The sequence below is a fragment of the Eumetopias jubatus genome, unplaced genomic scaffold, assembly GCF_037043125.1.
Source record: "Eumetopias jubatus isolate StellerSeaLion01/CBP00866 unplaced genomic scaffold, mEumJub1_p1.0 scaffold_4, whole genome shotgun sequence".
NCBI classification, from domain to species: Eukaryota; Metazoa; Chordata; class Mammalia; order Carnivora; family Otariidae; genus Eumetopias; species Eumetopias jubatus.
This window is the reverse complement of record NW_028274810.1, coordinates 63,123,750-63,135,423: the sequence shown is the minus strand read 5'-3', so window position 1 is coordinate 63,135,423 and position 11,674 is coordinate 63,123,750. Positions and strand designations below refer to the sequence as shown.

Here is an 11,674-nt window from a genome sequence, read left to right as displayed (position 1 = left end):
CCAGAGGCATTCTAATGTCTTTTGGCTGTGGCATTGTACCCTGCTTCCCTGGTCGGATGGCACGGGGCCACCTGTCCAACCCAGCTCGGCCCCACACAGGCAAATGAGGTGATGTCAAAGCCTTGGCTGGGGCCCAGCCCCTGAAACCTCCCCCCTCCCTCCCTCCCTCATGTTTTCCCTCATTCAGATTCACACACACACACACACACACACGCACGCACGCACGCACGCACGCTCCGGCTGGGCCCAGAGGGAAGGTGAGAGGGAGCGAAGGTGGGGGTGTGTGGCACAGGGCCACCGAAGCGTAGCTCCTCCAGCCTGGTGAATGGTGCCCCCAACTGCCGCTGACCCTGGAGGGAGCGCCTGCCTTCAACTGGAAGCCCCGATCTGCAGCGATCCCTGAGCCTCATCCTTCTCTGTGTGAGCGTGTGCAGGCGTCCACACGGGTTCGCCAGCCACCCTCACCCCCAGGCCCGGCCAGGCAGCCATGGCTGACGAGAAGACCTTCCGCATCGGCTTCATTGTGCTGGGGCTCTTCCTGCTGGCCCTCGGCACGTTCCTCATGAGCCACGACCGGCCCCAGGTCTACGGCACCTTCTACGCCATGGGCTGCGTCATGGTGATCGGGGGCGTCATCTGGAGCATGTGCCAGTGCTACCCCAAGGTAGGTGGTGGCGCCTCGGGTGGGCTGCAGGCCCGGGCCCAGGAGGGTCCTGTCCTAGGTCTAATCCCCCATCTTTCACTGGTCTTTCCATCCTCCCCTCTTCTACTCTCTTTTCTTACCTTTGCCCTCATGAGCATCCCTCCCTCCCTCCGTCCCTCCATCCCTCCCTCCGTCCCTCCCTCCGTCCCTCCAGGCCTCCCTCCCTCCGTTCCTCCAGGCCTCCCTCCCTCCATCCCTCCCTCCGTCCCTCCAGGCCTCCCTCCCTCCGTCCCTCCATCCCTCCCTCCGTCCCTCCATCCCTCCCTCCGTCCCTCCAGGCCTCCCTCCCTCTGTCCCTCCATCCATCTCTCCCTCATCATAAGGACTGATCAGAAGCCCCCTGGGTCTGGAGCCCTGACCATGAGGGAGACACAGGGAAGCCCGACACACAATCATGTGCTTGAAACCACAGCTAAGGAGTGTTTGCTGCCTGCCAGGCACTCCTGCTTTCACGGAGTATGTAGTTCATCCTCACCCAGAACTTTCTGGTACCATCTATAGTTCATTTCACAGTGGAGAAACACTAGGCTCAGAAAGGTGAGGTCCCACAGCTCCTAAGTGTCAGAGTTGGGGTTGCAGCTCAGCTTCATGTGACTTAAAGCACAAGCCTCCCCCTCGGAGGGCTTTCCCTGTGTCCCAGAGCTGCTGAGAGTTCCGAGGAGGGTCAGCCGTCACCTTGCCCGCATAGGTGGGGCAGCGCTCCGTTCTTCTGTTTAATGTATTCCTAGCCTTCTGAGTGACTTAGTGATGAGAAGAGCACTGGTTTGGGAGCCTGAGTTCTAGTTCCAGCTCTGTCTCAAACTCTGTGACCTTTGTCTTTTTGAACCTTGGTTTCTTTCATCTGTAAAATGGGCCCCAAGCTCCTATTTCTCCCAGCCCCCCTGAGTTACTATGAAGATCAGAGAAGATGTGTTTTGTAAACGGTAGGGTGCTGTATTTAGGAGAAGGGCTTCCAGTCTCACTGTTACCGGTCCTCCCAACAATGCCTGCACCATGTCAGGTGTTGTAATCCTTCATGGCCCAGAGAGGATGAGTGACTTTTCCAAGGTCACACAGCTGGTCAGACCCAGGGAGACAAGGAGAGAACTTGGACTCTGTCTCTAACTGCCCGGAAGATTTCGGTCAAGTGCCTTCCCTCTCTGAGACTGTTTCCTCATTTGTACGAAGTGTGTGTCAGGAAGAGGGGTGGGAGAGTGGGTGCATCGAAGGGCCCTGCGGGTCCTGACGTGTAGGGATGTAGGGCTCCAGAGCCCGGGCAGCCCCCGTGACCTGCAGCCCCCTCCTACCTCCCACCTGGGCGGCTGGGCTCAGGGGTTCCGGAGAGGAGGGAGGAAGCTCCTGGGGGCCTGGGCCCGGCCCTCCCCAGCCCTGCCCCCTCCATGGGCCAGCCCTGGGCTGTCAGGGCGTTCGGTGCCGGGGCAGTCTGGACTGGTTTGTAGCCATTTCCCGAGTGGTTTACAGTCAACTAGCCTCTGTCTGTGCAATGTCCTGAGCGCGGGTCATGGCGAGAAGAGGCCCCCGGGGCCCAAGCCACCTGCGTCGCCACCTCTGTTGTCACCCTCCCGGTGAGGAGGCAGGATCCTGGGGTCCGGCAAGGGGACAGCAGGGCTGTGGAGGGCCGCGACTTCTTGTCCTCTCCCCCCTTACCAGAGGTGGCTCTGGAGGGGGCGGGGGGTGCAGAGGGACCCGGTGGCAGTGGCGGGTGAGGGAGAGAGGGAGAGGGAGTCCTACTGGGTATTAATGAGTAACTGTTGATAGATTCACGTGTTCAGGTGCTGGGGGTGCAGCAAGGCAGGGGAGAAACAGCGCTCGCTTTCGTGTCCCAGGCCCAGCTTTAAATCCCTCCTCCCTCTGCCCCTCTTCGCTGACCTTGGCGGAGCCTTGCACGGGCCCTGGTGTGGGGAACCAGTGGGGTCTCGTCTGTGGGGGGCCGGTGTCACACACACTGTCCTCAGGGCTGGTGTTTGTGGCGTTGGGCAGGTCTCCGTATGTGTGTGCAGGGGTGTGAGCACTGGTGTGGGTCTGTGTGGGTGTGTGTCTCAGAGACGCAAGCAAGGAGGGAAAGCATGTTGTGGACCCGTGAGGTGTGCTGGAGCGAGGAGCCCTGTCTCCCACACTGTCTCAGTGCCTGGCCCTCAACAGGTGCTGGTGCCCATCCCCCCCCCCCAGTGCCCCCCAAATGGGAATTTTCTGGATTGAAAGAAATATAACTATAAGGGAATGGAATCAGCCAGTTAAGATAGAAGAATAACATGAATTGAGCTGTCCCTGTCTTTGAGGGACTGGGAATCTTGTTGGGGAGACAGTGTTCTGCCTGATGGGGAGGGAGTAGGCTTCGCGGAGAAGATGAGCTGGCCTTTGTAGGCTAAGTAGAAGTTCGCCAAGCAGAGAAGATGGGGAAAGACTTTCTAAGAAGAAGGAACAGCACGATCAAAAGAAGGAGGTAAAAGCAAGGAGAGTGGGCCGACACGGCTGCTGCACGTGGGGGCTGGAAGGAAGGGGGAGGCAGAGCGGGCTCAGCTCCGCAGGGCCTGGGATGCTGTGCTAAAGAATGTGGACCTTACCCTTCAGTTGATGAGACAAGAGAAGGACATGATTAGCTTTGCAGTTCAGGAGAGTTATCAGGCTGACATCTGAGAAGAGGAAGGTTTGGGGGCAACCAGGCCAGAGGGGGAGGCTCCTTCACGGGGCCAGGTGAGAGATGATGGGGCCCTGGACCAAGGCAGCATTTGAACCCAAGGCTGCAGGAACCGAGAAGACATTGCTCATTCATCATATGTTCAGTCCCTGCTGTGGCTGGATATAGGACTGAGCTTCTGCTGAGCTTGTCTCATTGAATTTCTGAAGTAGACTTGGTCAGATGTGGTGATCAGCTGGACCTCAGGCATGAGAGAGGAGGAGGAATTGGGGCAAAGCTGGAAGATGAGCCAGGCAGGGATGCTGTGTCCATTGGCTGAGATGGGGCAGGGTTGCTGGGAGAAGGGAAGGGTTGGCAGAGAGAGCAGGGCCTCTCCCTGTCTGGCTTCTGTTTCTACCCACAGTTCCCCTAGACCCCTCTCCTGCCTATTCCACTGGAATCCAGTACCAGGCCCCTGATTGGTGGTTGATGGATCTGTCTTCTCCATGGGTATCCCTCACTCCCTCTGCTCCCTCCCTTTGGGGACTGTTCGGTGCTCTGACTACACACAAATCTGTCTGGGTACTCTCCTGAGAACTCCTCCAGGGCTCCCACTGCTTCTGGGTAAAGACTGAACTCCTTAGTCTGATGTTCGGGGTCTTCACAGTGTGGTATCCCCTCGCCAGTTTCAACTCTGTCCCCCTCTCTTAAAAGGACTTGTGTTCTAACATGCTCCAGCCTTTCCTTCTCCCTCAGGCTTTTCAGTGCGGTGATAATGCCGATGATGTATTTGGTGATGATGATGGTAATAGTGATGATGATAGTGGTGATGGTGGTGATGGTGATGATGGTGATGATGATACGATGATAATGTTGATGGAGATGATGATGGTGATAGTGATGGTAATGATAGGATGATGATGTTGATGGAGATGATGATGGTGGCAGTGGTGATGGTGATGGTTGTAGTAATGGTGATAATGGTGATGGTAGTGGTGATGGTGATGATGGTGATAATGATGATATGATGATAATGTTGATGGAGATGATGGTGGTGGTGGTGGTGATGATGGTGATAATGATGATGATATGATGATAATGTTGGTGGAGATGATGATGGTGATAGTGATGGTAATGATAGGATGATGATGTTGATGGAGATGATGATGGTGGCGGTGGTGATGGTGATAGTTGTAGTAATGGTGGTAACAGTGATGGTGGTGGTGGTGGTGTGGGCATAGTGATAATGATGATGATGGTGAGGAGGAGAAAGGGGAGAAGGTGGTGACTGGGCCATGAGGTAATGAGGCAGAGGAAGGGGCAGCTTCTAAGAAGTACAGAGCCAGCTGGCAAGTGCAGGGTATCCTTGGTGGGTGTGGAAGATACCAAGATCCCTGCCTTATTTCTAGACATTTGAGAGAGGCTTACTCCTCATAGGAGTTCTAAGAGCCCCTCCATCCATCATTCCCTTCCTCCCAGCAGGATGGAGCTTTTCTGGTGCAGACAAGTGTCTTTTACTCATCATGCTCTGTAGGAAGAGATAAAAGGGGCTGCTATTTTTGACCCTGGTATAACACAGTGGGGTCTTGTCACATATTTGTTGAACAAATTTTCAGTTGAGGAGAGCAAGACTTAGAGAGGTCAGATAACTTCATCTTCCGTAGCATCGAACTATGGTTTACTGAGCAGCTACTATGTGCCCAGCATTGTGCTGGGGGCTTCCTTATACAGTATCTCCTGGGATCCTCACAACAACCCCAGGAGACAGGTATCACTGGCCTCATTTAAAAAAATTGTGGTAAGATACCCATAACATAAAATTTACCGTCTTATCATTTTTAAGTGTACAGTTCAGTACTGTTCTTTTAAATATATATATATATATATATATATATATATATTTATTTATTTTTTAGTAATCTCTACACCTAATGTGAGGCTCAAACCCACAACTCCCAGATCAGGAGTCACATGCTCCACCAGCTGAGCCAGCGGGGTGCCCCTACAGTTCAGTAGTGTTAATTAAATGCACCCTGTTGTGCAACTGATCTCCAGAAGTCTTTCCATCTTGCCAAACTGAAATTTTATACCCATTAAAGAATAACTACCCACCCCCCTCCCTCCAGTCTGTGGCAACCACCGTTCTACTCTCTATGAATTTGACTATTGTGGGTACCTCATGTAAGTGGACTCCTACAGAATATTTCTTTTTGTTATTAGCTTATTTCTTCAAGGCTCATTCATGTTGTGGCATGTGTCAGAGCTGCCCTCCTTTCTAAGGCCAAATAATGGTCCATTGCATGTATGTGCCACATCTTGTTTAACTCTTCAGCTGTTGTTGGACACTTGGGTTGTTTCCACTTTTTGGCTGTTATGAACAATGCCGCAAATCTCTCTTTGAGGCTAGCCCCTTTTACAGAGAGGCACACAGAGGCCCCGAGAGGAGAGATGACCTGCCCAATGAAGGAATCTTCCCTAGTCTCCTGGACCCCAAGAGCAGCACTCCTTCTGTCTCATCCCACGGCCTCCTTTATGACCTGCCTTCCCTCTGCCACCAGGTCCCCGCCCCATGTGCTGCACCTGCAGAGACCCCCTGATCCCTGAAAGTTCTAGTACAGGGACTGGTGGGTGCAATTTCAGCCGTTCACTTCCCTGTCCCCCACCACAGCCTGACACTCGCTCACCAAATATGGATGAAGCCCCTATTCCGTGCCAGGCACATTCTGGGCACTGGACCAGGACCCTGGGAAATGACAAGATACCACCTCCTCGGGGGCAGGGATGTTTGTTTTGTTTGCTCATTGCTGCCCCCAGTGCCTGGAAGACTGCCTGGCACACAGCTGGTGCTCAATAAATGTCTTTTGGGTGAATGAAGAGCCAGGTGGGAACAAGAGCCCAGAGGTGCATCCACCCACTGGTGCTGGGCCCTGAGCAGATCCCTCTGTTGTCAGAAAGGGAGGCCCTCTGGGTCAGGATGGGTGTGGGAGCCACAAAGAAGCCTTCTTTCCTTTGCCCTGCAGATCACCTTCATACCTGCTGACTCTGACTTCCAAGGCATCCTAGCCCCAAAGGCGCTGGGCCTGCTGGAGAATGGGCTTGCTGCTGAGATGAAGAGGTAGGGGCCAGGCTCTCCAGGGCGGGGGTGGAGCGGGGGGAGCCCCTCAGGCCATCTCCTCTTCCAGCAGAGGGTGATGGAGTCGGGTGGGAGGGGTGGGGGTGGTCTCCTCCGCTGGCTCCAGCTCTCTGCCTTGCCTCCTCACTTAATGAGAGCATGCTATTGGAAATCAGGATTGTTTTGAACTCTCAGTTCTATGAGGTAGGCATTATTATCCCCATTTTAAAGATGAGGGACTTTGTCCTGTCTTAGAGTGAGTTCGTGGCAGACCAAAATCAAAAACCGGTGTGGCCCCAGATCCCAAACAGCTGTGACGGCTCCCATGGCGAACAAGGGGCATGTTGATGGCCAAGCACAGCCCTGCGGCTCTCCAATTACAGGCTGTGGGATTTGGGGAATGCAACTCACCTCTCTTGCCCCACCTATAAAATAGGGGCACTGATCACACCTTTCTCCTAGGGCTTCGGGGGGGCTGAGGGAGTTAATATAAGCAAAGCACTAAGAACAGTGTCACCGTTAGTAAGACGTGCTTCCTATCAGCCTGAGATCCAAGCGGGCAGTTTGCCTCATTACTTCCTTCAGTCCTCATAGGAGCCCTGTGAAGTGGGGGGTGTCAGGCCCTTTACACCGAGGAGGAAACTGAGGCTCAAGAAGTACAATCACAGGGCACCTGGGTGGCTCAGTCAGTTAAGCGTCTGACTCTTGATTTCGGCTCAGGTCACGATCTCAGGGTCGTGAGATCCAGCCCCACATCCGGCTCCACACTGGGCTTGGAGCCTGCTTGGGATTCTCTCTCCCCCTCTCCCTCTCCCTCTGCCCCTCCCCATCTCTGTCTTTCTCTCTCTCTAAAACAAACAAGCAAACCAACAAAAAAAGTATAATCATGGGCCTCAAACCTCACAGGGAGTCAATGACGGACCAGACCAGACCTGCCTCCCTGGCGGTGCCAGGCCTGGCTCACCAGGACACAGCGGCGAGCACTCTAGCCCTGGAAGGGAGTGGGACCAGCTGCCCTCTCCACGCCTGGAGGCTGTGACTCTGCTCAGAAGGCCGGGCTGCAGGTCCAGGGTCTGTGGCCAGGGTTCTGGAATTCTCTACTTTGCTTGGGGAAGGAGGCAGTGATGATATTTTCTGTTCCTGGCATACAGAGTGACCACATGTCCCCAGGGAAATGAGGTGGCTAGCCCCTGGGTGGGCATAGGACTGCACGGAGCTAAGCTCCGGGCTCCTCCTGTGTGATCTTGGGCAAGGGGTCTAGTCCCTGCACCTCACTTCCCGGAGGGGCTATAGAGAGCAAAGAGAAGGGGACGGCTGGAGCCCCAGCACTGCCACCTGGTGTCTGAGGCACGCAGGGCAAGCCAGCCCAAGTCTCCCAGTTACCGTGGGGATCTGATGAGGCGCCTGACGCAGCCTGGCAGGCAAGGAGCACTCAATAACTGGGATAGTGCTGCTGTGTCCTCATCCGAATCCCGGGCACGACCACTCTGCTTTATGGTGCAGAATCAATGCGATGGTAGGCATGGACTTTTAGCTCACCGTCTGTAACACAGCACACTCTCAGTCAAGGTGAACTGGCCTGCATTTCACAAGTGGACTCCTGGGGTTAACTTTGGAGACGTGGAGTGAGAGGAGAGGTGACTGGTCTGAGAGTCTAAGCTCTGCCACTCTTTGTTGGGCCTCAGTTTCCCCATGCATGAACTGGGTACAGTTACATCCCCCAAAGGCTTGAGATCAGGGGAGACCAGATGTCCAGAGCAGGAGGGTGGGGGGCAGGGGGACAACACCGATGGCTCCTCCTGTGATGCCTGCTAGGTGGACTCACCTGCCTGTTTTTCTCTGCTCTCTGCTGTGCCCTGCCCAGCCCCCAGCCCCCATACGTCAGGCTGTGGGAGGAGGCCGCCTATGACCAGAGCCTGCCCGACTTCAGCCACATCCAGATGAAGGTCATGGGCTACTGTGAGGACCCTTGCCCGCTGCTGGCCCCCCAGCTGGGACAGCCACAGCTGGGAGCCAGTGATGGAGGAGAAGGTGGCCCCCGTGATGCTCAGGGCTGGATGGAGGCTGCGGTGGTCATCCACAGGGCCTCAGATGAGGACGAGGGAGAAAGCAACCCAACTCCAAGCAGGCCTGGGTGAGTGCTCAGAGTGCAGGGGCGGGGGTGCTACCCAGTTCGGCGTGAAGCAGGCAGGGCTGTGGGCCACTCAGGGTCAGGTGGGGACGTTTGGGAGTAGTGAGGGCACGGGGGTGGGGAGGCCCTGAGAGGCAGTAGGTAGAGCAGACGCACGAGTCTGGCTTAGTTGGCCAGGCCTGGGTTCGAATCCCAGCTCCTCTGCTGTGTAGCCTTGGCAAGGTTCTTATCCTCCTGAGCCTCAGTTTCCCCGTGTGGGAACAATCACTCCTGCCTCAGAGGGCTGTTGTGAGAACTGGGACAGTGAGTTCAAATCTGGACTCTGTCGCTGATGTGCTCTGTGAGGTCTGGCAGGTCACTCGTGCCCACCCTGTCCCTGGCTGGTAATGAACTAGGTTTCTCATTCATCCATTTATTCACTCATCCCACCAAGAATGCTGGGCACCTACTCCCTGCCAGACCTCAATGGCCCCCACCCTGCAGGAGCTCCCAGTCCGATGGGGGAGGTGGACGAGGGGGCAGAAGGTGACACCTTTTGTGGGGGGCGCTGAGGGCCCACAGGAGACCCCTGAGTGGCCAAAGAGGCAGGGGAAGAACCTGGTTTGGATCATAACATAATGCCCATTGCTTGAGCACCTACTGTGTGCCAGGCATTGTGCAAAGGGCTTGGCACACGCTATGTGCTGTAATCCTTGGAGACAACCATAGGAGTGAGTGCGATGATGTTCCCCCACTTTGTAGGGGAGGAAACTGAGGCCCAGACAGGTGAACTCACCTACCACTGGGCCTTGCAGCTAGTGGCTGAAATTTGGACCTGGGCAGTCTGACTCAGGGCAACCCTGGCTCTCTGGGCTTTTGTTCCTGCAGCCTCCAGGCCTGTCCCCAGGGACCTGCACCCTTGGCTTCCTTCCAAGATGACCTGGACGTGGGCTCCGATGAGGGCAGCAGCCCCAACCCCTCTCCCCCGGAGGGGGAGGAGCCTCACTGCCCGCCTCGGGAGCCCCGGGCCTGCAGGTGCCAGCTGGACCGCTTCCACGACTTTGCCCTGATCGACACCCCCACGGCAGAGGGTGCGTCTCCAGGGGGCCAGCGGCGGGACACTGCCCTGTCCAGCTACTGGCAGCCATCCCGGGGGATGAAAGAGGAGGAAGAGAAGGCTTCAGACCCAGGTTCAGAGCAGTCAGAGCGGGAGGAGGAAGACTTGTACTATGGGCTGCCGGACAGCCCTGGGGACCCCCTCCCGGACAAGGAACTGGGCTTTGAGCCCGATGCCCAGGCCTGAGATGCACCTGCTCCCTGGGTTCTAGCCCTGCACCACTGCTAACCCGCATGCGACCTCACAGGGCCTCAGTATCCCCTGTCTGCGCAATGGGGTTATGTGGAGGTTCATGCCAGACAGCGGGCCCGAGACCACTTGCAGTGCTCAAGGCGGTGCCTAGGGATGGGGTGCTTGCTGTCCGGGCTCTCCCACTGTTCACTTTCTTTGGGGAAGCGTTGAAGGTAAAATAGGATTCACTGAGAAGAACTGCAGCCGCTGGGGCCCTCGAGAGCCTTTTCTGCCTCCCCACGAAGCGGGCCTCTGAGCAAGACCATCCTTGGTGCTACCGTCTGGTCCTCTGTGAAGGCCTCTCAGGGTTCCCGTTCCTATGGAGTCTTGTTGCCCCCCCCCGCCGCCCCGATGTTCCCTCCCCTGCCCCACACCCAGGTGGATGGTGGGATCTGTCTTCACTCAGAGCTAAGCACGTCCATCCTGCCCACATCCCTCCTGTGGCTCCCATCACCCCAGATCCAAAACCTTCCATGCCTCACCTCTGCGGCCCTCCCGACTTTCTCCCTGGTCAGCCCCGTGCCACAACCTCTGCTCTCCCTCCCGCTCCCCTAAGCGCGTCCCAGGCTGTCCCCTCCAGCAGCACGCACTTTGCTTCTTTGTCTGTCTGGCAAATTCACGCTCATCCTTCAAACCCTGGCACAGATGCTCCTCCTCTGAAAGCTTTGCCTGATGTCACCACCTCCCGGAACGAGTTCCTTCTGGCTCCTCTATGCCACCTTCGGGCCTTGTACATTGATTGCTGGAGCGTGACCACCTGCTCAAGGCTAGACCTCTGCTCTGCTCACCTCCGTAGCTCCTGTGCTCAGATCAGTGGTCATCGAAGGCTGACAAAACTGACCAGAGCCTTTTGCAGATGATGCCCCCACCCCCTAACTCTGAGACTCCCAGGCTCTTTACCCTCAGGCAGTCAAACCTCCGAAGGGCATGCACCCGAGTCACAAAGGCAGGCAGAAAGCCCGCAGAGAGGCCCCCTTCCCTGCAGAACACATCTGCATTGGCTGAGGATGGGGGGTGAAATGAAGCCTCCTGGCTTGATTCAGTTTGATTCGGGTGGTGTTTACTGAGCACTACTGTGTGCTGCACACTAAGCTGGGACTTTTAGGGGGAGAGAGACGTGAACTGATAAGGTTCTTGCCCTCCAAGAGCTCACCATCTACTGAGCTTGGTGCCTTGTAAGTTAGGGACGGAATGCAGAGTGCAAACCGAGGAGGGAGCAGAGCAGTTAGAAATGGACAGTAGCGTTCAGAGACGGCGGAGTGACAACCACATAACCACCTGGCCCATCGAATGCAGGGACAGATGGCTCAGGCTGCCTGAGCAGGCCCTGAAGATAGCACTGTACCGCGGCTCCACGGTGCCATGCTTGGATCAGGCTGATCTGTGCAAGGCGCTGGCGCACCCCAGCGTGGACGGCAGGGGCTTCAGAGAAAGGGGCGGCAGCACACCTCCCACCAGGTCTGCACACGCAGAACTTGCACCCGGGCCCACTGGGAGGAGGAGGCCTTCATCGAGGCCGGGCCTCTGGGTGTGGGGTGCGGATCTCAGCCGACGGCAGGGGCTGCCCCCTGTGCTGAGTCAGAAGTGCACGCCCCTGGCTGCCTGGGTGGCGCCGTTGGTTAAGCCTCCAATGCTTGGTTTCAGCTCAGGCCCTGGTCTCAGGGTCGTGAGACCAAGCCCTGCATCAGGCTCCACACTCAGCACAGAGTCTGCTCAAGACTCTCTCTGCCCTCCCCCCCACCAATAAAATAAACAAGTAAAATCTTAAAAGAAAAATTGAAAAA

General features: G+C 56.3%; 1 protein-coding gene across 1 annotated transcript; it reads left to right on the top strand.

The window, feature by feature from the left end:
* The first annotated feature begins 487 nt into the window (after positions 1–487).
* BSND (barttin CLCNK type accessory subunit beta) lies at positions 488–9,845 on the top strand. Its single transcript, XM_028106796.2, has 4 exons — positions 488–664; positions 6,341–6,435; positions 8,297–8,566; positions 9,431–9,845. The coding sequence occupies exons 1-4, from the start codon at positions 488–490 to the stop codon at positions 9,843–9,845; spliced, it is 957 nt and encodes a 318-aa protein (XP_027962597.1).
* Positions 9,846–11,674: the final 1,829 nt, after the last annotated feature.

Excerpts from the sequence above, each read along its gene's own strand:
- BSND (XM_028106796.2), top strand. The coding sequence starts at position 488 with ATGGCTGACGAGAAGACCTTCCGCATCGGCTTCATTGTGCTGGGGCTC. Across the intron at positions 6,436-8,296 it reads CTTGCTGCTGAGATGAAGAG|CCCCCAGCCCCCATACGTCA; the intron begins GTAGGGGCCAGG and ends TGCCCTGCCCAG. Across the intron at positions 8,567-9,430 it reads CCAACTCCAAGCAGGCCTGG|CCTCCAGGCCTGTCCCCAGG; the intron begins GTGAGTGCTCAG and ends TTGTTCCTGCAG.